Below are 23,462 nucleotides of genomic sequence, written 5' to 3'. Positions count from 1 at the left end.
ATTATGGTGGGGCCTCAGGCCCTGACATATTGTACACAAGAACTGCTCTTGGAAAGAATTTCATAAACTACTCTGAAAGTGTCCTTTGAGGAAAAAGAAAAAAAAAAAAAAATCCCACAGTCAGTTAAAAAAGATATAAAAAAAGAAAGATAAGATTCTCCAAGTAACTCATTGACTCTCATTAATCTAGATTGAACTGCAAGTCGCAAAAGCAAAATTATGGCTTGCATAAAGAAAAGCTGCAAAAACCCCACATGTGAAAAACAGACCACTCTTGACAGATATAAGCTGCAATGAGTAATCTGGAAATGACCTACATATTTATAGCCGCTGAATATTTAGAAATGCAAACAATGCATTTTAGGCATAAAAGGAAAAGCAGAGGGAAAACTGACACTAGCAATACCCCTTCCAACAGCTGTAACTTCTTTGGCAGCAACTTTTTCTGCTGTATCCTGTGTTACCCACACCATGACAGCAAAAGCCCTTGGTATAACATAGCACAGTTGCTAGTAACAAATGTCCAGCATCTGGTGCCTGCAGCTCATGCCTTCTTGTATAAGCACTGAGAACTCTTAAAGGAAATCACTTTTAGAATATTCATGTTGTCCTCATCTGCTACCTCTGACTGGCCCACTTGAAAAGCAATATAGACAGAGACCAGACAGCATTAATGAAGACGTTCAAAAGGGAGAAATGGAATCGTGTATATTCCAGTATAAAAAAACCTTGACGTGCTAAATTAACTGGGAACTATGATGTGTTTACAACTATTTAGCCCCCCAAAAATATCTTGAAGAGCAGAGTATTACAATACGTCTAGCAATTACCACAGGCCCATACATACAGAAGAGGTTTCTCAGCCATTACTCACTGAGGAATATGCTGCTCTGCATAGATGATTCAGCCAACAGAAAAAAGAGGATGTTTAAACCAGTGAACAAAACTCCGCAAATAAACCATGACTTAATGCTAAATATAAATCAAAGGTGTTAGTGTAAATGGCCAAGTAGTTTCAAAATTTTAATCCTAGTTTATACAGTTTATCTTCAGCTCTAGGGAAAGAGAGGCAGACCCACCTCAGGATAGCAAGAAAGTTAGTGATCAAGTCATCCAAGTGAAAGTGGGAAGCTGACCTGAATGATGAAAAGCAGAAACTACACTCTTCTGCTTCCTCTTTCTCTGACACAACACTAATCAGAAGCACACTATCTCCAGAATACCACACATTCCTGGGGGTAGGCACGTGGGACAAAGTGTGCTCACAACCCCCTTCCCCTCCTCCTTTACCACTTTGATTGTATTTTATTTGGCCTCTCCATAAATCTAAAGATGACCTCAATGACAATGTCAGCTACTTCCTCTAAGGGGAATAATAGAACTCCATATGTAGGGATGATCTCAATGGTCTGTGAAACAAGTATGACTACAGCAGATATCTTTAAACAATAGCTTTTCAGTAAATTTACCATGAAATGAAGATACCCTGTTGAACTCTGAAACTCCCTCTATTAACTCTCACCCACCCAGGGTATACTGAACAGTGTCACTCCTTCCCTCTGCCATCACAGAGCACATGGAACTAATGGAATTGTTTGATCCACTACTTGCTGACAATAAGTATAGCTCTCAGATGACCTTAACAGTTCAGGACTGAGACAGGTATGGGAAAGTATTGTGAAAGAAAATCTTACATTTGCAATCTGTGATACAGATTTCTCTACATTTCTACCTTTTGCCATCTTCTACCAGCTCGGGTAACAGCCATGATGCAATCTTTCAGTAAAGAAATCATGGTATTGCTTCTGTTGAGTGTATGTTGCATTAAGACTACATTTGCGTGACCTGGATAGTCCAAAATACCCATATCATGTTTATTCACATTAAGGTCACACAGCCTCCATATTCCCAGATACTGACCTCCAAGTGGTCAACTGGCTGTGGTCATTCTGCAAATTGGCCTTGAAACAGCAATAATACCCCTGACCACATGGTCTGTGGCAGAAGGAAGGGCATCTGCTCTCCTTGTTCTTCAACTTGTCTGATGAAAACAAGATCTGGTGCAGGGAGGCAGCACCATGCACTGAGCAGGTCTTACCATATTTGTGTGAACACACCTCACTGAAGTAACAGTGACCAATAGCCATCTGGCTTACAGAAAACCTAGTGCTACAAGCCAGTCCATCCAAACACAAGCTTTGTCCATCATTTCTCATTTGACCTTCTTTCCAGCAAACCAGAGGTATGTCTCTCACAGAACATAGGCCATGACAAGGGAAATGCCACCGTTATATTAAGAAAGCTGAAAGCTGCTCTCAGCTCATGTCAGGGAAGTGAGGAGTTCGGGCCAGAGGCTTGGTACGGGCATACCTCTTTCTGCCCTACAGTATTATGCCTCAAAGGTGTCAAGAATATAATAGGATGGAGAAGCAAAACTGTTCACTAACCTTTATGAACAGTAGTACTACATCAGGTCTGAGGCATAGTATGAGAAGCTGAATGCCACTACCAGTGCCATTTTAAGGAGAAAGATGGCGTTCTAATCCCCAAGGGTACCAAAACAGCAGCCACCAAAGGCACTGAATAAAAAATGTATCTTAAAAAATGCTGTATAGTGTTGGAAAAAAGTGTGAAAACTATTGGCAGGCTATGTGAACCCTGAAAGGTCCTGGTTTAATTAAAAAAGGTTGGAACAGACTCCAGTCATATTTTTAGCAGAAAACACAGCAGTTTAGCACTGCTTCTGTTGTTCAACATGCTCCCAAGGTAAGCATTTGTGAATAGTTTTTCTCAGAAGTATGCATATTCAAAAAAGAAAACTAAACTAAAAGGATACTGAATAAAATAAATCATACAGTAAGGCTCTTTGTATCTTCTGGGAACAATTATATTTTATCAAATGGCAACTCCATCCTAGCTTGACTCTTGGCCATAAAGAAACCAAAGGTTCAACTGAAATTATTTCCTGAGGATTGATCACTCAGAAGAAAGTTACGACATTTGCTAGGGTGAACCAGCGGAGGACAAACAGTACAGGTAAATTGATTTTATAAAGATGAAGGCCTTATGTCTCTGAAATAACCACGGCTTCATCTACACAGAGGAGGGTGACTATAGCAAGTGCTACAGTGCTGTCAAACTGGTCTGTAACTCAGTTTAGGGAAGAGGGGAAAATAATAGTAAACTAACGCTTTAGGAAAGACTGAAGTCATATACTGAAAAGAAAATTCTAACCATGCTTCCTCTCCCTACCCTATAATGTACTCCTGCTATACCAAATGACCAAAGCCATGCACACAATTTGGAGAGTCTCTAACTGATTTGGATATGGCTGGGTACTCCCATAAAACCTGCTTTTTAGGGTGTGTTGTGCCTTCACCTCATCTGCATGTTAAAGGGTATGGGATATGTCCAGAACACAAAGGGCCAAAGTCTAATTTTTCTCCAGTGCTTATGACTTACTGCACATGTGAATGTAAAAGAAGGTTATTTGTTTAAAGTAACTGACTCATAAAAATATTACAAAATCTCTTTGCTTTGGAAAATATGACTTAATCCTTCAAAGTTCTTTCATGTTTTAAATTCTGATAGAAAAGCCCTGAAATACAAAGTTGATAGCATTGCTTCTAAGGGTAAAGAAGAGGGAAGAAGATGGCAGAGAAGTCCCTGACTACAAGCCTTCCTCATTTCCTCCCTTTTCTCCAGACTGCCCACTTGCCCCCTCACTAAGATCAGAGCAGCAGTCCAGAAAACGACACCCCTTTACTAGAGTCATCTTATCCTGGTAATCGTGCGCAAACCTCTGACGAGTATCTGCAAATTGTGGTGACCACCACTGCAAAGCCTACACAGCATCAAAAGTACTCCCTTTCGCTTTATAAAGTAACATCCCACTGATCTGTTTCCTTTCTTTTTCACTATCTGCAACTAGTATTTGACTTCTTTCTTTTAATAGTTACTACTCATTTTTATGTATCCACACTGTGTACTATCTTTATTATCAAGTTCACAAATTCTGCCTTGACAATTACTCCAGTCTTCTATTTCACAAACACCAGCCAGGTCAACAGTGCAGTAACTACCGTAAATCCATTTTTTTCACCCTTGGACAATAAATAGCAAGAGAAATGCAGGTGTACATCATACTCTGAATGTGACTGATCTCTTGTAGAAGAAGGCACAGCTTTCAGTTGAATCAGCATTAAATTCACAGCAAAAAAAAAAAGTAACTAATATTTTATGTCAAATTTCTGGTCATAATTAATTTACTGATGTGCCTACACTTCCAATGAAGGAGCTGATAACTGCAAAAGTTTCCAGTCTTTATTTCTTGGAAATACTCCAAAGGTTTAAGCTTCTAATTTCTGCTAATTAATTCAGGAGGAACCTGAACATATGGTGTTATAGCAAAAAATATATAGCACATACAAAATATAGCAAATAAATTCCATAAAAATAGGCCTACATTTTAAAGGGGAAAAAAGCTGGGAGAGGTGCTTTGCCTTTTTAATGACTACTTCTTTATCTCTCTGGGAGACATTGCTGGGTGTTCTTACCCAACAACAGCTTGAGCAAAATAAACAGAAAAACAAGTCTTGCATCAAGCCATTAAAGTTCAAAAGGCAGGCTCAATGACATGCCAACTGGAGAATGCTACAAAAACTCACTTCCCAGAACATTATCATATGAACAACAAATTGTAATATGTCACTGATCATGACCTCACTTCCAGTTTGGACGCTGACTTCTTGGCTTTGTCTTCTGGGTGGGCCTGAGCCATCAGAACGGACTGAGAGAAGGGATAAAGGAGAAACCGTTCCCTGCTCCAGTTGCCATGGCCCTGAGTGCACCAATAGGCCTTATTGCTCCTGACCAGTCTCACCTGAGGCCTCCCCTCACGGTCTCTGTACAAGAGCTCAATTTAAGCTCTGGCCTGCACCCTTCGCAAGCCTTGACCTGAATCACAGGTATACCTGTCCCAGCTCTGTTTCTAGCCTTACCCTCTGGATGGATTTTGGAACTACCTTGCCAGTACCTTGTCTACTGGATGGACCCCCTCATGCCCATGCTGGAGTTTGGCTTTGGCCCCTTCTCCTTTTGCTCCCAGATGGACCATACAGTTGCTTCACTGCTTACCTTGTCTGGGACTGCTGATGGATCTAGTTACCAGCACCCTGTGCTCCTTGCTGCATTCACAGAATCATCTAGGTTGGAAAAGACCTTGAAGATCATCTAGTCCAACCACTAACCTAACACTGACCATTCTCAACTACACCATATTGCTAAGCGCATGTCAACCCAACTCTTAAACACCTCCAGGGATGGGGAATCCACCACCTCCCTGGGCAGCCCATTCCAATGCCCAACAACCCGTTCTGTAAAGAAATGCTTCCTAATATGAAGTCTAAACCTTCCCTGGTGCAACTTGAGTCCATTACCTCTTGTCCTATTGCTTATTACTTGGTTCAGGAGACTCATCCCCAGCTCTCTGCAACCTCCTTTCAGGTAGTTGTAGAGGGCGATGAGGTCTCCCCTCAGCCTCCTCTTCTCCAGACTAAACAACCCCAGTTCCCTCAGCTGCTCCTTGTAAGACATATGCTCCAGATTCTGTTGGCCTGAGCTGTGCTCAGTGCAAGCTCTGTCTGCACTGGGATTACCCCTGGACCCTGGCTTGCATCTCTTAGGGCGCAGTTGACCTTTGCTACTCCCTGACACTGGCCTATATCCTCACAACCTCAGGATCTCACTCCTGTTGCCTCAAGGACAGGGAGGAAGATGACCATGGATGGAAACTGAGCAGCCCATCAGAGTGATGGTGTTGGGTGACCCTGCAGAAGCCTGCAACTGAGCAGATAGCTATCACCTCTGGCGTGCTCTGCTTCCTCTTGCTAGGGAGCTGATACCACCTCAGCCCGTCCCTGATAAATGGTGAATGTCTACAGAGTGTCTACACAACCTAAACTGCTGTGAGGTGGCACTGCATCTGGCTTTATGTTGGGCCTAAAGCTGCTCATACAGGTACAGTTTCAACTTGGTCTGACACTCCCAAAGGAGGCTGCCCTGCCACAGGCTTCCCAACTGCCTATGAAAACAGGCCTGGAAGCTGTTAAATTATTGCCTAAACCCCTCTTGCTTTACACTCTTTATGTCTCTGATGGCAGGAGCTAATACTTGGGAGTCCCAAACTCACTTTGTCCTCTGAGTATAGTAGTCCCCAAAGATGAAAGGCAAAAGATGACTGTTCCTGGCACAAGAGATATAATTCTATTTTAATGAGAAGTTGTATTTGCTGTAATGTATGCTATGACTGTAGTTGTTTTGCTTCTAGTCCTGGATGTATTTATATCAATGGGTATGATAGATCAGTTTATCTACCTTATTTGTTATTTTGCTATATTTGAGTATGACCCCATTTTATTAAGTTGTCTTTGCTTATGTACATGAGGCATGAACATTAATTCCTCATTGTTGGAAGTGTGGGAAAAGCAAAATAGCGAAAAAATCTGCAAAACACACATTTCCTTAACACATGGTGCCCAGAACAAACACAGGATGGGATGGAGATCCAGTGATTTGTGTTGCTGTGGCACCAAGGAGGAATGTGAAGTGAGGTGGAGGCCACGCAGTCCCATTCTTCCACTTTACTCAAGGAACATTTGACATGACTATGCAGATTTATCTCCTGCTCTTCCCCTTCTCTCAAGGACTGTTTTGCAGTACTCTGTGGACCTTATCTCTCATTCGTCCTCTTTTCCCACAAAAACAGCTCACAGCTTGCACCAACGAAATATGTGGTGTCATTACTCAAGAAACAATGGCTTGACCACAGTCCCATCCACTCACACATACATACTTTGATAAATACTACCCTGAGTTTGTATCTAACTTGAGATGATAATCTGATACCAAATCAGAGGGACAGATTGACGGGTTTGTGCTCCTCGGCCCCTCCCAGAAGGGACACCTTTTGGTAAGATTTGCACCCTTAGCTATGCCGAGTGATTACCAAGAAATTAAGTGTGTGTGATTACAATCATTTTTTGTGTGTAGTGCTATATAGCTAACCTGCAGTTTGTGCGTTTATCGTAGGCAATCTCAAAGAATCTGTAGATGTTGCACAAGAATAAACTGTACTATCTGTGAACCTGACTGCTTCTCTTGAATGCAACCAGACCCACAGCATACGGGCTGTTTGCGTATCTGGTGTCAGGCCTATAGATCCAGCCATAATTGGCATACCTATTAAGAGATAATTCCAGCCGCCCCTAGCTCCTCTAATCTCAGAGGACCAGCTAGAACGCAAGGGGATTCATCTCTTACCAAATTAATTCATTACCTTAAATGCAACACTCATTAACCTCCTTGCCCAACCAGCAAACATCTCTTCATCCCTTCACTGTTTTGCCTCAACTTTTACACTAAGGGTTTTAGTACTGGTATCAAGAAGTACTAGGTACCCTGATAACTGATAGACTATTTGTAAGATTGCTAAAAATGAAAGGAATTAATTGAAATCTTGCAAAGGAGTAGAGGAAAAATAGTGAAGTAGCAACAACTGCTACTTATCCAATTTCTTGAGGACCACTGTTTTCAAGGAAATACTAGTTACACTTTGAGATACTGAGACAGGGAGGTCTAAAAATATTTTAGTGTTCCTATTAGTATATTGTTTTGTCCTATGTATACAATATGTTTATGTATACATGAGGTATAATTAATATGTCAGCACAAACAAAGGATTTATACAGAAAGAGTAGAATTAAGAGACTCACTTTAAAATGGAACACATTTTCCTGGTCTTAAATTTATAAAATTCTTTTAGGATGTGGAGCATGTAATTGCTCTAATCAGAGGAATTAATCTTCACAGCTTCCATGGCTACAAGGCATTCTACAGCATGAAAGAAACACTTCAGAAATGGCTTTGTACAGTTCAGCCGCAAGTCAACTGAAAATATCAGAAAAGCAAACCATCACCAGAATCTTTAAGTTAAGGAGTTTTACATAGACTTTTAACCAGATGACTAGTAGGATTCTCTCTGTGAGAGAAAGTGTCTGAATTGCTGCCTCTATATATGCTATTCCAGCTGGCAAGTGACTCTTTTTGTTTCCAATCAATTAAAACATTTTAAAAGAACTTCATGTCTACATGAAAAAGACTCCATTTCTGAGCCCTTCTACTTGTATCAATACTTGGTTTTCTTGCAGAAAAAAATAAGAATTAAAAAAAACAGTTTGCAAGCACTGGCAATATACAAGTTGAAATTATGAAGCTCAAATGTCAAGCTAAAATAATTTTTTTCCAATTTTCTATCAAATGTCTAAGTGTAACTGTTAGTTCAATAATAAAAAACCATTATGTTTATTTTCAGTTTTGATCCAAAGAAATTAAAGTTGCACAAACTCAGTGTCTTTTTTAAAAAAAATAGTTGTTAAATAAAAGACCAAACTGTGAATGCCTCACCCTTTCAAGGTAAGAGGCAATTAGAAAAACAGTGAAATAATTACACATGCTTATATTGTAGAAAGATATAAGCAATGTAGTTACATCAGTGAGAGAAGGAAAAAATAGTAACAGAACATCCTTCTGGCCTCATCTTTTGCTGAAGAGCTTGTGTTTTCCCAGTATGATTGCTCTCTGTGAGCAATTTCAGGGACTTAGAAGTCTATCTTTCTCCCCATATGGGGGAGAAAACATCAGCTCACACAGATCCAATAGTGATTCAGTAGTAGAACAGTTCCTGCAAATTTTGTGAAACGAGCTTATCCCAAACCAATCCTTCCCATTAAAGGCTTACTCTGGAATCATAACTCAGATCAGCATTTTTCTTTCCTTCCAGAATTGGAAGCGTGATAGCTTGAAGAGAAGATCAGGATTCAGAGGAGACATAAGCAACTGTCTATGCAGCAGTTTAATAACCAAGAGTTACTAGGTGAATTATATCATATGTTAACTGAATTATTTGAAAGTTAATAGCAATTCAGGAGGGAACTTAAGTACCTGCTGTATTCTAGAAGCTTTTAGTTTTGAGTAACACTCTGTAACTTAAAACTTTACAATGAACTTGAGAGACTGGAAAGGAACAGTGACAATAATGTGTGATTAAATGTTCAAAAAAGCAAAAGCTACTCATCAGATATCACTAATTATTACCAGGAACCTGATGCTGTCCTGGACCCACTGTAGTACATGCTAGGCACCTGCTGTCAAAGAACTTGCAAGCCAATATAAAAGAAAAAACACACAGCTCCAAGCTAGTCTCCAAGTTCATCTTCAAAAAGTTAAGGGGGATCTGCAGACCTACAGGTTAAGGCCTCACCTCAGTCCTGGGGAAAATTATGGAGCAAGTTCTCATGGAAGGCATTTTGAGGATAGGAATATGATTAGGAAGGGCAAAGGGAAAATTGTTGGTCTGCTAAACCAACTGCCTCCTGTGACAAAATGGCTAGTTTGGTGGATGTGGGGACAGCAGGGGATGTTGATCACCTTAAAGCTTTTGAGTCTTCTACAGTATACTTACAGACAAACTGAAAAGACATGACTACATAGGTGGACTAGCACGTGGGTAAAAAGCTGGCTGGATTGTTGGTCTTGCAGTGCAATGGCCAGTTGTTCAAAGTTTAACTGATGAATTGTTACTAGCCATGTTCCTCAATGGTTGATAGTGGAGCCAATGCTGTTTAACACCTTCATCGATGACTTGGGTGATGGGACTGAACACACCCTCAGAAGTCTGTAGGTGATATCAGCTGGAGGTAGTGGCTGATACTTGAATGGTTGGGCTTCCATTCAGAAGGGCCTCAGCAAGCTGAAAGAATGAGCTGACAAACCTTTTGAAGTTCAACAAAATAAAACACATGGTCCTGTACTTGGAATGGAATAACTCCATGTTATCAGTGCAGAGGCAGAACTAACTGGTTAGGTAATAACTGCATAAAATGGTCTCACATGAGTTAGCAGTGTGTGCTTGTGCAGTGAAGACAAACCACACCATGGGCTGCACTACTAAAAGCATAGCCAAGAGGCTGAGAGAAGTGATGGCCCTCTACTTGGCCCTTGCAAGACTGCATCTTGAGTCCTCTGTCTAATACTGGGCTTTCAGTGCTACAGAGACACTGACAAACTGAAGAGTCCAGAGATTTGGGGCTGGAGCATATGATATATAGAGCAGAGGCTGAAGGAACAAAGCTTCAGCCTCAAGAAAACAAGATAAAGGAGGGGTCTAATCTGCATTCTTCCACTTCCTGAAGGGGAGGATATAGAGGACACAGAGGACACTGACTTTCCTCAGAGGTGCACAGTAAAAGAAATAAGGTGCATGGGACACAAACCAGCTAAAAATTCCTGTTAGATGAAGATGGAAAAACTACTTACTGTGGATGCTGAAACACTTACAGGTTGCCCAGAGAAGTTGGATGTGCTGGAATCTCCAGTCTTAGGAATTTTCAAAGCTTTACTGGACAAGCCCCTGAGCAAATTGACGTAATGTAGAAATTAGTCTGCTTTGAAGAGGCTGAAGTAGATGACCTCCAAAGGTCCCATCTAACCAAGCTTGTTACCCTGGACTTCAGGAGAGCAGACTTTGGCCTCTTCAGGGATCTGCTTGACAGAGTAGCATGGGATAAAGCCCTGGAGGGAAGAGGGGCCCAAGAAAGCTGGTTGATATTCAAGGGTCACCTCCTCCAAGCTCAGGAGCGATGCATCCTGACAAAGAGGAAAGCAGGTAAAACTGCCAGGAGGCCTGCAGGGATCAGCAAGCTGCTTCTGGACAAGCTCAAACAGAAAAAGGAATCCTACAGAGGGTGGAAGCAAGGACAGATATCCTGGGAGGAGTACATAGAAATTGTCCAATTAGCCAGGGATCAGGTTAGGAGGGCCACAACCCTGATAGAATTAAATCTGGTCAGGGGCATGAAGGGCAACAAGAAAAGCTGTTACAGGTACGTCGGTGATGAAAGGAAGACTAGGGAAAATGTGGGCCCTCTCTGGAAGGAAAAGGGAGATTTTGTCACCTGGGATATGGAGAAGGCTGAGGTACTCAATGACTTTTTTGCCTCAGTCTTCACCAGCAAGGGCTCCAGCCACACCATCCAAGATGCAGAAGGTAAAGGCAGGGACTGGGAGAAAGAAGAGCCGCCCACTGTAGGAGAAGATCAGGTCCAAAACCATCTAAGGAACCTGAAGGTGCACAAGTCCATGGGACCTGATGAGATGCATCTGTGGGTGCACCTGAGGGAACTGGCGAATGAAGTGTCTAAGCCACTATCCATCGTATTTGAGAAGTTGTGGCAGTCCGGTGAAGTTCCCACTGACTGGAAAAGGGGAAACAGAACCCCATTTTTAAAAAGGTAAAAAGGAGAAGCCCCAGGGATCTACAGGCCAGTCAGTCTCACCTCTCTGGCCGGCAAGATCATGGAGCGGATCCTCCTGGAAACTATGCAAGAGCACATGGAAAATAAGGAGAAGACTGGTGACAGTCAACATGGCTTCACTAAGGGCAGATTGTGCCTGATGAATTTGGTGGCCTTCTACAACGGGGTTACAGTGCTGGTGAATAAAGGAAGAACAACTGATGTCATCTACCTGGACTTGTGCAAACCTTTTGACATCATCCTTTACAACATCCTTGTCTCCAACCTGGAGAGACATGGATTTGACGGATGGACCACTTGGTGGATAAGGAATTGGCTGGATGGTCGCACTCAAAGAGTTGTGGTCAATGGCTCGATGTCCCAGTGGGGAGCAGTGATGAGTGGCGTTCCTCAGGGGTCAGTGTTGGGACCGGCGGCTTAACATCCTTATCGATGACATGGACAGTGGGACTGAGTGCACCCTCAGCAATTTCACCAATGACACTGAGCTGTGTGGTGAGGTCACACGCTGGAGGGAAGGGATGTGCCATCCAGAGGGACCTGGACAAGCTGGAGATGTGGGCCCCTACAAACCCCATGAAGTTCAAGAAGGCCAAGGGCAAGGTCCTGCCCATGGGTCGGGGCAATCCCAAGCACAAATACCGGCTGGGTGATGAGTGGATTAAGAGCAGCCCTGCAGAGGAGGACTTGGAGGTATTAGTGGATGGAAAACTGACTATAAGTCAGCAATGTGCGCTCACAGCCCAGAAAGCCAGCCGTGTCCTGGGCTGCATCCAGAGCAGTGTGGCCAGCAGGGCGAGGGAGGGGATTCTCCCACTCTGCGCTGCTCTCTTGAGATCCCCCTGCAGTGCTGTGTCCAGCCCTGGGGGCACCAACATCAGAAGGACACAGATCTGCTTGAGCGGGTCCAGAGGAGGCCACGAAGATGCTCGGGGGGCTGGAGCACCTCCCCTGTGAGGACAGGCTGAGAGAGTTGGGGGTGTTCAGCTGGAGAAGAGAAGGCTCTGGGGAGACCTTAGAGCGGCCTTCCAGTACTTAAAGGGGCTACAGGAAAGGTGGGGAGGGACTCTTGATCAGAGGGTGTAGGGATAGGATGAGGGGTAACAGTTTTAAACTGAAAGAGTTTCTGAATCTGAAGATTCAGATTAGATATGAGGAAGGAATTCTTTCCTGTGAGGGTGGTGAGACACTGGCACAGGTTGCCCAGAGAAGCTGTGGCTGCCCCCTCCCTGGAAGGATTCAAGGCCAGGTTGGACGGGGCTTTGAGCAAGCTGGTCTAGTGGAAGGTGTCTCTGCCCATGATAGGGGGATTGGAACTAGATGATCTCTAAGGTCCCTTCCAACCCAAACCATTCTATGATTGTATGAGTTGGTAGGAACAAACTGATAAGCAGTGAGATGAGACTAGACTGCTGGATAGCAAATGACCTCAGCAAACTAACATGCCTGCCAGTGTCCATTTCTCAGCCTGGCATGTTTCTGTGATGTAAAGGAGAATAATGAGCTTCCACAGTACAGCACCCCAAGGACCCATTTAAAAAAGAAACCTAGTAGGTGTTAAAGGAATAGGGTGGTATTATGAATGTTATGAGCTGACGGGAGACAGAAGCAGTACTGAGTGAGAGATGAGCGAAAAGATGTGTGCTTAAGGGTTTTGACAGTGAAGGCAGGTGAGGTGAGAAGTATGTAAAAAGGTTGTGGCTAAAGAAACAGAGATGACGCAAAAGAAACAGGAGGCTGAAAAAATGCAGATTCAAAACAAAGCTAATGCATTTAGGCATACATATGTAAGTACCTTCTTCCTACTCTGACGCTGACATGGAGCTTTAGTTTATCCATTCCCTTTAGTATCTCTAGTCCACTAGAGCTATTTTGCTATTTTAGCAATAGCAAAAAATTGTTTACTGAAGGTAGTTGCAGATGGTTTAGCAGTATTTTGTCAAAGTAATGTCGCAGAGGAAAGAAAGCAATGTTATGCTCATTTTTTTGGTCATTAGCTGTTCACTGTATTGGTTTATGAGTATTTAACATGCTTTGTTAACCTGCAAAACAGCAAGCATCTTAACATTATATTTGTTACTCTTATCACCTCACATCTTCTTTAGCTGCATACTGTTTATCCATTTAGAACCTGTTTATGTCACAGTCTAAAAGTAAATTCTGACTTTGTAATTCCTAACAAAAGCACCTCAAAACAGAGTCTGCATCCATGATTTACCATGTTGGTTTAATTATAGTACTATCAATGTTAATTATGCATGAAATAAAAAAAAAACCCTACTCAACTTGCAGGCAAACTGGATATCTAAATACTTTGAGTAATAATCTGAGTAATAGAGCCAAACTGTTTAAATTGAAGTGGTTTTCACTTTGAAATATATGGTTGTATAAAATAACTAATATATTTGGTTATCTTTTTTTTTGGAAATTTTACTATCCGAAGATGAATATTTAGCCCTTACTTTTTAGAATTATATTGAGGCCACCAGAGTAGTGATCACCATTTCTGATTAAATGTTTTCTGGTATATGTCTTTAGGAATCAGCTGAAACTATTTTTACTATAAAAGTGGTAAAAGAGCCTCCACGTAAGTATAATATAAACTATCATATTCTATGTAAATATCATTAATAAAGACACATTAGTACCATGCATGAAATTCAGACTCAGTCAAAATCTTTTGAGATGGGCAGGAGGACAGATACAGGATTTTTGCCTTCAAAATCCTCACTTATTTGTGAAAATTTAATTTGTATACATTTTAGAAGCTCTGTGACATTCAGGAAGAATTAGCAGTATCAGCTGATTCTGTGTTGCATGATATGATTTGACTTGACACATCTCAACAATTCATTACAAATCTGAGAGACCATGTTTCTTGGGGGTAACAACTGCCTGAGCCTACTACATGTAGTTCTGGCAGGACAGTCAGTATTCTGCAAAATCCTAAATAACATTTACACTATTCTAGCTAATGCAATTCTGCTGCTCATTTTAACAGTAAAATTTATCTGCTTAATCTACTATGTCTTAACAAGTAAATCCTGGTGGTTCTGTTTATCAAAGCATGTATGATAAAACACATGCAAATATGCACACACAACTAAATTGTACTTGCTTTAGAAATAAATTTATCTTAAAGAACATCTTTATATAATTACCTCTGATAAAAGTTGCTCTTAAGATAGAAGCCTAAGGAGGGTTCACCTACTTTGCCCAAAGTAATTTTGTCCAAGATAACTGTTCTTTCGGATGACTCAGCTGGACAACATCACTGCTGACAAAACTTTTACAACCTTCAATGTTTGGGTGATTTTAAAGTGAAAGTTTTTTGTTCTTGTATGCATCTTATGACGCATGTTCTTTTTCCATCTTATGATGCAGACATTGAGTAGGTGTGGACTCTCAAAAGCATCGCAGACTGCTTAATGAAATAATGCTGACCTATGAATTCTCAGATATGAGCAATGAGAGGAGGGAAAAGGGAAATTTTTATATATAACTGAAGTTGAACTGCAGATGTAATGGCACTTAGTTCAGGATTTTCAGTTATAAAGGTACCATTATCTGTTGTGGCAGTGACAAACTGAGTTGGTGACCAGGGAGAAGACTGAGTAGGAGAGCTGGGACATTTGAGTGTTATCCAGATGTGTGAGAGGAGCTGGATGGAACTGACACAAATCTGAGGGCTCAGGAGGGGCCAGAAAAAGGCAAGGAAGTCAGTGGATTTTAGGGTGCAATGGAAAAGCTCCATACTATTTCAGAAGCAGAATCATCTGGCTGCTAAAGGGAAATTAGGAGGATCATGAGTAACACTGAAGGGGAAAGGGACACCAGGAAAGGTAAATCAAATAGTAAGTTATGGTGAGGAGCTTCATGATAAACCTGAATAGGAACAGAATCCTTCTTCTCGTCCATTATCTTTTTGTCCCATAGTCTCTTCTAATCCCACTAACTACAGAACTGCCATCTTGACTTCCCATCTTCCTTTTAGATAGCCCTCTTTCTTTGCCAAGCAAAGACTAGAAGACCAGGGAGAGCGGATGAATTAAGGCTGAAAACTGTGGCTGTTAACAGGTGAGGAGACTTGCTAGATTGGGCAGCTGCACTTGATCTTAACCAAGAGTACTACAGAGAAAAGTTTAGGCTAAGCTATAGTCCTTGGAAGTACTATAAGTATAAGCAGAATTATATTTAGGCTTACCATAGGACAGACAGGGACAGGTTTTGAGGGGGATGACTTGGCTAGATTTATTTTTCCAAGTCTTGTTAATTTGTTTTGCTATTTTCACTATTTTTCTAATATTAACTCTGATATTGATGCCATTTTAGAAACAAATGTCAAGTAGTAAGAGCAAATATGAGACATTTTCTGAACAGTTTGCTAAGAGCTGCCCTTTTTTAAAAAAAAAAAAAAAAAAAGAAAGAAAGAAAGTGTTCATATAGCCCCATTTGGAATCTCAACAAACCTACAAAATGGGTAGGTGTAAAAGCCCGGTGATTCTCATTTCCTGATTATACTACAGAAAACTGAAAGGGATTGTCATAGAGACCTCAACCAGGCACTGTGAATCCTGAATCCATGGACTGCATGCCATTAGGATATGCCATGGAACAGCCTATCAGAAGTCAGTTACCAGAGCTAGTCTCTCCCTAGCATATCTTTAAAATCAACCCAGACATCGCAGCAAGCTCTGCCTTGTATGTCTGAATCTCATCTGAGTACCTAGTAGCATCTTTCCTATCAGCAAAGTGCTGTGAAAAATTTGCAGTGAAGACATCCTGCAGTTCTCAGTTGTTATGAAGGAACTTTCCTTGGCGAGCAGGACTCAAACAGTAAGGCTGTCCACTAAAACTATTCTCAACAAGTTCAAGACAGACTTCCCTCTCTGCTTAAACCATTGACCGTTTTTTGCTACTTTCTCAGTATGAATTAAAAATTTCAGTGTTCTGATCCTAAGCACTGCTTGAATTAGATACACATTCCTTTATAGGAGCAAAAGGGGATTTGTGTCTGTTTATTGGTAAACACCCCCTTAACTATAAATCTGCTGTGGCAATGGAAAAAAAGATCCTTCTCCATTTACAAATATAGTTTAGGGAAAAAAAACATCACAACCCCAGGATTTATCTTGTACAATCAGCAGAGAAATTAGAGTATTTTCACCAGAATATTATTAAAACTACTATAGCAGATGAGGCAATTTCTTGCTATTTACCTCTACAGAAGACACAGCAAAAGGACAGAACATTGATGTGTGATTGACCCATGTGATTAAATACATTTTTCCCATAAAATTAAAAGCTCTAACTTCTTTTTAAATGACATTTTCCATCAGTGAATATCCATGCTTGTGCATCCGGAAAATTTAATGTGGCAGGACACAAGGAAGAAAAAAAATTCAAATTATATAAGCACACATATTATGTTTATACATACCAAAATCCCTGTTCTTTCACCCTTCCATTCCTTTCACAGGTAATTCTGCCTCTTGTACATTCCAAAACACTGGCAGAGAATAGAGACTACAGTACAGCAGTATTGTTTCCTAAAGAGAATACATACATACACACACACGTGTGTGTGTATCTCCCTAACCCAATGCTGTCTTTGGGGTAATTTTGTCCACGCTTTTCCATGTGTTTAAAAACACAATTCATGCCTGTATTTGAGATAAGCATATAAATAAGCAATTACATCAAAAGCCTTACAACGTTTAATAATTTAATTTGAAAATGGTTAGAAAACTTGGGGAAAGAAGTAATTTTCATATTGAGAGGAAAATTGAGTGCATTTGGGACACTGAATCAATGATGTATCCAAGCTTACTATTAGCTACTTGTTCAGTTTCTGTAAAATATACGTTTGAAAAATAGTAACTCTAAAGTCAGAGGAGAACTTTGAATTAATTGCTTAGAAAATTGTAACCAGCCTTTCTTAAGACAACTCTGAGTAATATATGTTTGTTGTACCCTAATTTGGTTGTTTATTAAGTGCTCCAGAGTTCCTTGTTCCATGAAATTGTGTTTTCTTTAATGTCAAATCTTTGTAAGTTCTCTTTTGTTTGGGGTGAATCAACTAGTTCACAGGCAAAGATTTAAAACTAAATTACAGTGCACAGTATTCACTTCCCAGATAGATCTGATGTCCCAAATCCAAACTAATCTCCTCTTACTTCCCTAAGAGTCTGCCTGTTCAGATGCCAGTTCTCTTCTAATCTTTCATTTAGATACCACCCATCAAAACAATGAAACAATGTCACATATACCGAAGTCTAAGCAGTGAGTTAAATTAATTGACTGCTCTATGTTTATATAGATTCTTTCCAGGAATTATGTTCACTTAAAAGCTCAATTTAAAGGAAAAAAAGTCATTCATTGCTGAGACAAAAGCTATTCCTTTAAAATAATATATTCCCACACAGCAGGACAGATCTGTTGCTGCTGGAAAAGTGGAAGCTCAAAAGCAGAATGAACAACTTCTGTTTTGAAACCAGTAGGCATAAGTTTTGGACTGCGTTTTCAGATCAGTAATGGTGCTTGTACAACTATGGCATTTCAGATGTCAGACACCTAAGACTACAAAGGGAGTTTGGTGAAACTAAGTGAACGTCACAGCACTTAAATACATCTTCAGCAATCATCACATCACATCACACACACTGCGTTGTTAGACTGCAGGACACTGTAAATGAGAGTTAAGTAATTCAAAATGGGACAAATGAATCTTTATATCTTGTCACTGCCCAGGAAACAGAAGCCTTTCAAAAGCTGAACCAAGAACTGAAATTCTGCTTTCCCTTCTCCGTAACACAACTGATCAACACTCACGACGGTGGCAGAATTTGAGCCAAGTCTGACTTCAGTGCATAGAAATATAAATCCATGTCTATTGCCACCTCTCACTAAGAAATATCATAACTTCTAGGCTACAGGGTACACCGTGTCTGAGGACTATAGAAATGATGGCTTTGTGAAAAGGAGGAATCTAATATTCATCTTCCTGTCCCCGAACTATCCAATGAATATTTAACAGACAGATACATATGCAGCTTTTGGAACACCAGTTGGGATCCTTAAACACTAGCCAAGCAAACTCTTCTTCTGCACAGGGAAATATCCATGGGTTGGTGTTAAAGTATGTCCCACAATTCCCAATAATTTATAGCCTAATACTCTGGAAAGTGAAATATATGTTTAAACCCCTTCTCACCAAAGAAACCAAATGTCCTGCTATCTTGAGTGAATCCCTAAAGTATCAGAAAACCAAACAAACTCTATAACAGTTCTGCACAGCAGGCATTCAAAGGAGATGCAGATATGCACTCTGGATAGATCCTGACCCAGTAAGGTGCTCCTTTGAACAGAGGAGTGACAAAGCACCTCTCCTGCATATTCAGAGGAAGATGGTAAGTGACAGGTGCAAGGGAACCCTCTCCCAGGCTTTGCTCATTTCTGCACAAGACTAGAGGGAGAAGTACAGGTTTCTGGTCAATCACTGGGGAAGCTAGCAGAGCCAAGGCAAGATGGTCTTTCATGAGAAAGGCAGAAATGGGGCTGCAGCTACAGGCTGAAGTCAGATAGAAAACATCAGTGGACCCACTGATACCTCGTTTGTTTCTCAGCTTCGCTGAATGCCTTTGCTGTTGAAGCCATGGCAATATACAAACAATTTCACACTCCTTTTTCTTTTTGCCTTCTTCACTGTAGCCCCCCTAAAGAAACTAAAACTACAATCCAGTTCATCTTCAGCAAAGTAAAATTCAGGAAAGAAACCTCCACCAAACTCTCTCATTTCCATCAGCAACAACCTTCAGTGAACAGACAGAATACAATTGGCAGGAACTTTGTATGTCATCCCCCAACAAGCAACAAGTCTGCTGGAGTCCAAATGGGAGTATGAAACCACACTTTCAGCAGAGCAAATGCCTGTTATCTACTGCCTCCATCTCTGCCTGTCAGGGGCAAAGCTTACTACTGCAAATATGATGGTATTTTTACAGAATTTTTACCAGATTTCAGTAATCAATATAGCCAGTTTTGCATATCATATTCATACCACCAATTAGCAGCTGCTGCTAGCTGCTACAAACTTCCAACAATAGATTTCTGCTCTTGCTCAATTACTTTTCCATCTGTCAAGTATGTTTTCTATGACAATGATTTATAGGATGGTTCACTGCAGCAAGGTTCATCATCAAGTTTTAGTAAGCTTATGCCTTGTAGCATACACAAAGTTTAAAGAAAGTTGGAAAAAGCTGTGTTACATAAAATTACAGTAGCCTGGTCTAGTGTCTATCTGCAGAGGACATGCTGATGAATGTTCAGTAGGATAAGGATTGTTTCAAATGAGGTTCTGCGGGTCCCTTCTGCCAAGACAAAAAAAAAAAGCAGAGGCATCTGCCTCTATAATAAAATAAGGAAACTAAGCTATAATAAGCTACTTCAGATGGTTTCTCTTCACACCAGTCCTAACTTCCGCTGAGCAATCACTGGCCTTCACTGACGTCACTCTCAAGTATTTTTGTTAATGATCTGAGGCATACATATTGATACTTTATGCCATCATTATTCCCACTACTCTCTGTCTGAATAATGAGTTATTTTGATACCAATGTTAACTTGGTTTTAGTTGAATATGTAACTGTTGCATAAATGTTCAGGGTAATACACACATGCAAACACACTAAGATGCCAAGATGACCTTGAAAAACTAAATCTTTGGAAAGCACTCATTGAGATTAAATAAAAATTAATCCAAGGTAATACATTTGAAGGAAAACAGAAATCAGCTTAGATAACAAGTGACTCAAATACAGAAGTTAACTATTTGCCTGAGTAGCTTCTGATGTATCAAAGACAAAATGTCAGAATATTTTATTTCTTCCATGTCCAAGAACTTGGAATTGTAGACTGGAGAGATTAAATCCTAAAGTGAGCTGGTGCTTGCTGTGGCCTCTGCACTATTCATCCCCAGATTTTCATGGAGAGGGAAGTGAGAAAGCCAGCTGTGTTCCTCAGCACTTAACTGCCACCTTTGATATGGCAACAAGAAGAGAAAGGGGAAGATCCACAGGAGTTCACCTATTGTTTAGATAGATACAAACCTTCACTTTACAAGACTTTGTCTGGCATCATTACAGAAGAAACAAAACTTGAAAACATATTACTGAAGAATGTATTCAAAACCAGCTTTATAAAGATGTGAGGTAAGGTTATGTAAGATACAAAAGTATCTTGAAGACCTTTATTGTATATACAGTATTATAGGGTGACCTTGGTTTCTGTTACTAACAGTCCTAAAAACTGAACAAAAGACTTGGTAGGATAGTCCTACTCCCAAGAGGTTACAATTTAAGCATCAAACACATAATACAGGAGTATGTACTTGTATATACTTGCATATCTCAAATTATAGTTAAACATCTATGAAGTACAGGAATTAATATATTTCCTAAAACTTGAAGAGAATAATCAAAATCCATCTTCCCATAATGTAGTTCTACCATACTCTGAAGTAAAGACTAAGATTTCTGCTCTCTCTTCCCAATAGATTTTAATCTTACCTTCAAGTAAATTATTTTACAGGAGTCATTTCAGAGTTCTCCATGGACTCTTTGGATATCAGCAACACTGGACAAGAGTTGCTCTTCTACTTGAAACTGCAGATTATGCTGTGTTCAACTGAGAGCCACAGATGCAAAACTAAGACTATGAACTGACCTTGTTAATCTAAAGCTTGATTAATCTAAAGCTAATAATTTAAAGAATTTTGGTGAGGAAGGTGACTTTAATTGTAAAGACTGACTTCGTGGCACAATACGTTCTTTTTCAAAGGTCTCAGTACAAATCATATACTCTTAAAAAGAATAAAAGGATTGCAGAGTTCAACATGCAGGTATTTAAATCTCTCTCACATGAAGGTGAATTTGGAAAGTGTTAGCATGATAAAATGCAACAACTGTCTTCCCCAGAACAGGCCTAAGCCAGACCCCAGTTTTATTAGCTGGTTCAGCTCTATGCAACTCTGTTAATTTGCACACTTGAAGAATTTGTCCACAAGGCTTAGATTTTTCTTCATATCTTGTATGAAAGGACTCATTTTATGAGACATGAAGTGTCTTGCAAGAGTGGTTGTGTTTTAAGTCTTCACCTACCTATCAGCAACTATTTTATTAGTAACCAGATGGTGAGGGGTGAGAGGGAGAACCACCAGTACCTCCCTTTGCTACAATTAATTTGATGAAATTTACTGAACATTTATTCAGTTCATGGCAGAAAAAGCTCCTAAACTTAAGATTGTTTCCTCTATACAAGTATCATAGAACATACACTGGCAGCAGAGAGAAATACCACCTTTGAAAGCTGTCTACTATAGGACACTTCATTCTTTAAAACTACATATAGCAGCATGATACAGTTCTGATGAAAGTAACAGCAAATAATGTGATATAAAATATGCATGAGTCTGAATGTGTACTGCCAGACATATGCTCTGTACAGTATGTTTTATGCTTGACAGCATGGTATGGTACAAGGAGAAAGAATGACAGATGAGACAGAACTACAGCTTAACATCAAGATTATTTTGTTACTTTTCCTTTTCATTGAGAGCAGAAATAAAGTGCAAACTAAAATGCAAAAACCGCAACCAACCAAATGAATAAAAGAGGACAAAGGAAAAAAAAAAAAGGACAAGCATAGTTCAAAACTTCAAACATCCCTTCCAACACTTCAGTACTACTAGCTAGTGTGGTAAAGCTAACTACATTAGCTTAGCCACTCAATTTTGTGAAGATGCTGTCACCTGACATTTAAAATGTGGTATTTCCTGCTGTAACAATATGACAACGGCCTCCAACTTTTATAGATGTTGAAGACCCTTTTTTTGCGTAATTACCTTGTGAAGTCAGTCATCTCCATCATAATTACACACATCCTCTTGGCCAAAACAATGATGTCATTGCTGGTATCATCCCATATTTCAATCTCTGCATCAAGCTTACTCTTAACTTTTTTGAAGTCAGCCACTTGCTCAGCTATCTTTTCCTTTTCAGCCTCTGGCAGTTGAGTCATCTTGGCCTGAAACATAAAATAATTTTATTTGCAAAATGTCTATGCCAGAGTTTTTCTTATAAAATACCTGGATATTATTAAATATATAGTTTAAACATACCATGGCCTGAGCCAACTGCTCCAGCCTGAGCACTTCTGAATTTCAAAATCTGTATGCTATCATTGGGTTGGGCCAAATAAATTACCTCAGAGTAATGGGGATAGTCATGTCCATGAAACCATTAATATTAACGTAGTGAGAGAAAGAATAAATTCTTCCAGAGATCCTTTATGAAATATGATTGATAGATTTTCCTTTTTTCTTACAGATGAAGGAGCCTAAGTGTTTTAAAGTATTATACAAAATGCAGTATTCTTTCAGGTAGGAAAGAAAAGGTTTAATTGTCCTAAAACTTTCAGGTATGCTTGTCCTCTCTCCTGAGAAGGTTTTACAATATCATTTTAAGAACTGAGAAAGACTTAATTACTCAAATATGCACTTCAGTCTTGAAGAAGATAAATAAATAGATGAGCGTGTCAGAAATCAGTATGTGAATAAGGTTACCAAAAAAGTACCTTGAATGCCAATACGAAAACATCCAATATTCAAATAAAGCCACAGCTAAACTGGGTTCAGGCAGGACACAGCCCTATAACTTGACTGCAGCTCCAGATTGGACTGTTTGCAAACATTCCACTGGCTAAACGTGATTCAAACAAAGGTTTATCATAGCTAGAAAAGTGGTGCGTTTTGTGCAAGTTCAGACTATGGAATCAGAACATTGTATCTATACTGAATGCATGTATTCTTCCTACATTTAAGCATTAGTGAAGTATTTAATACATAAAGAGCAAAAAAACTTCTGAAAATGCAGCAGGTGAGAGAAATATTTTATTTAATATTCTTCATGAGCAAGATTATCAGCCTGCTGCAGACAAGGGTCAGATATACTTCCTGTGTCAGAAACAGCCCAGGTAGCAGACAGTGGCTAAGATATTATGAGGCCACATGACAGTCCTGGCCCTTCATAATGC

The 23,462-nt window shown here is 40.1% G+C and overlaps 1 protein-coding gene across 3 annotated transcripts in view; it reads right to left on the bottom strand.

Annotated features, from left to right (window-relative positions):
• The window catches only part of CTNNA3 (catenin alpha 3), a 544,925-nt gene that overhangs the window by 43,327 nt on the left and 478,136 nt on the right, over positions 1-23,462 (bottom strand). For all 3 annotated transcript variants that reach the window (XM_074874301.1, XM_074874302.1, XM_074874303.1), the window contains one exon: positions 22,273-22,454. In XM_074874301.1, coding sequence (XP_074730402.1) covers positions 22,273-22,454 — 182 coding nt within the window. The remainder of the gene's footprint in view (positions 1-22,272; positions 22,455-23,462) is intronic.

Source organism: Strix uralensis, chromosome 7, assembly GCF_047716275.1.
Source record: "Strix uralensis isolate ZFMK-TIS-50842 chromosome 7, bStrUra1, whole genome shotgun sequence".
Taxonomy (NCBI): domain Eukaryota; kingdom Metazoa; phylum Chordata; class Aves; order Strigiformes; family Strigidae; genus Strix; species Strix uralensis.
Note: the sequence above shows the minus strand (reverse complement) of the source record. Positions and strands in the feature narration are given on the sequence as shown.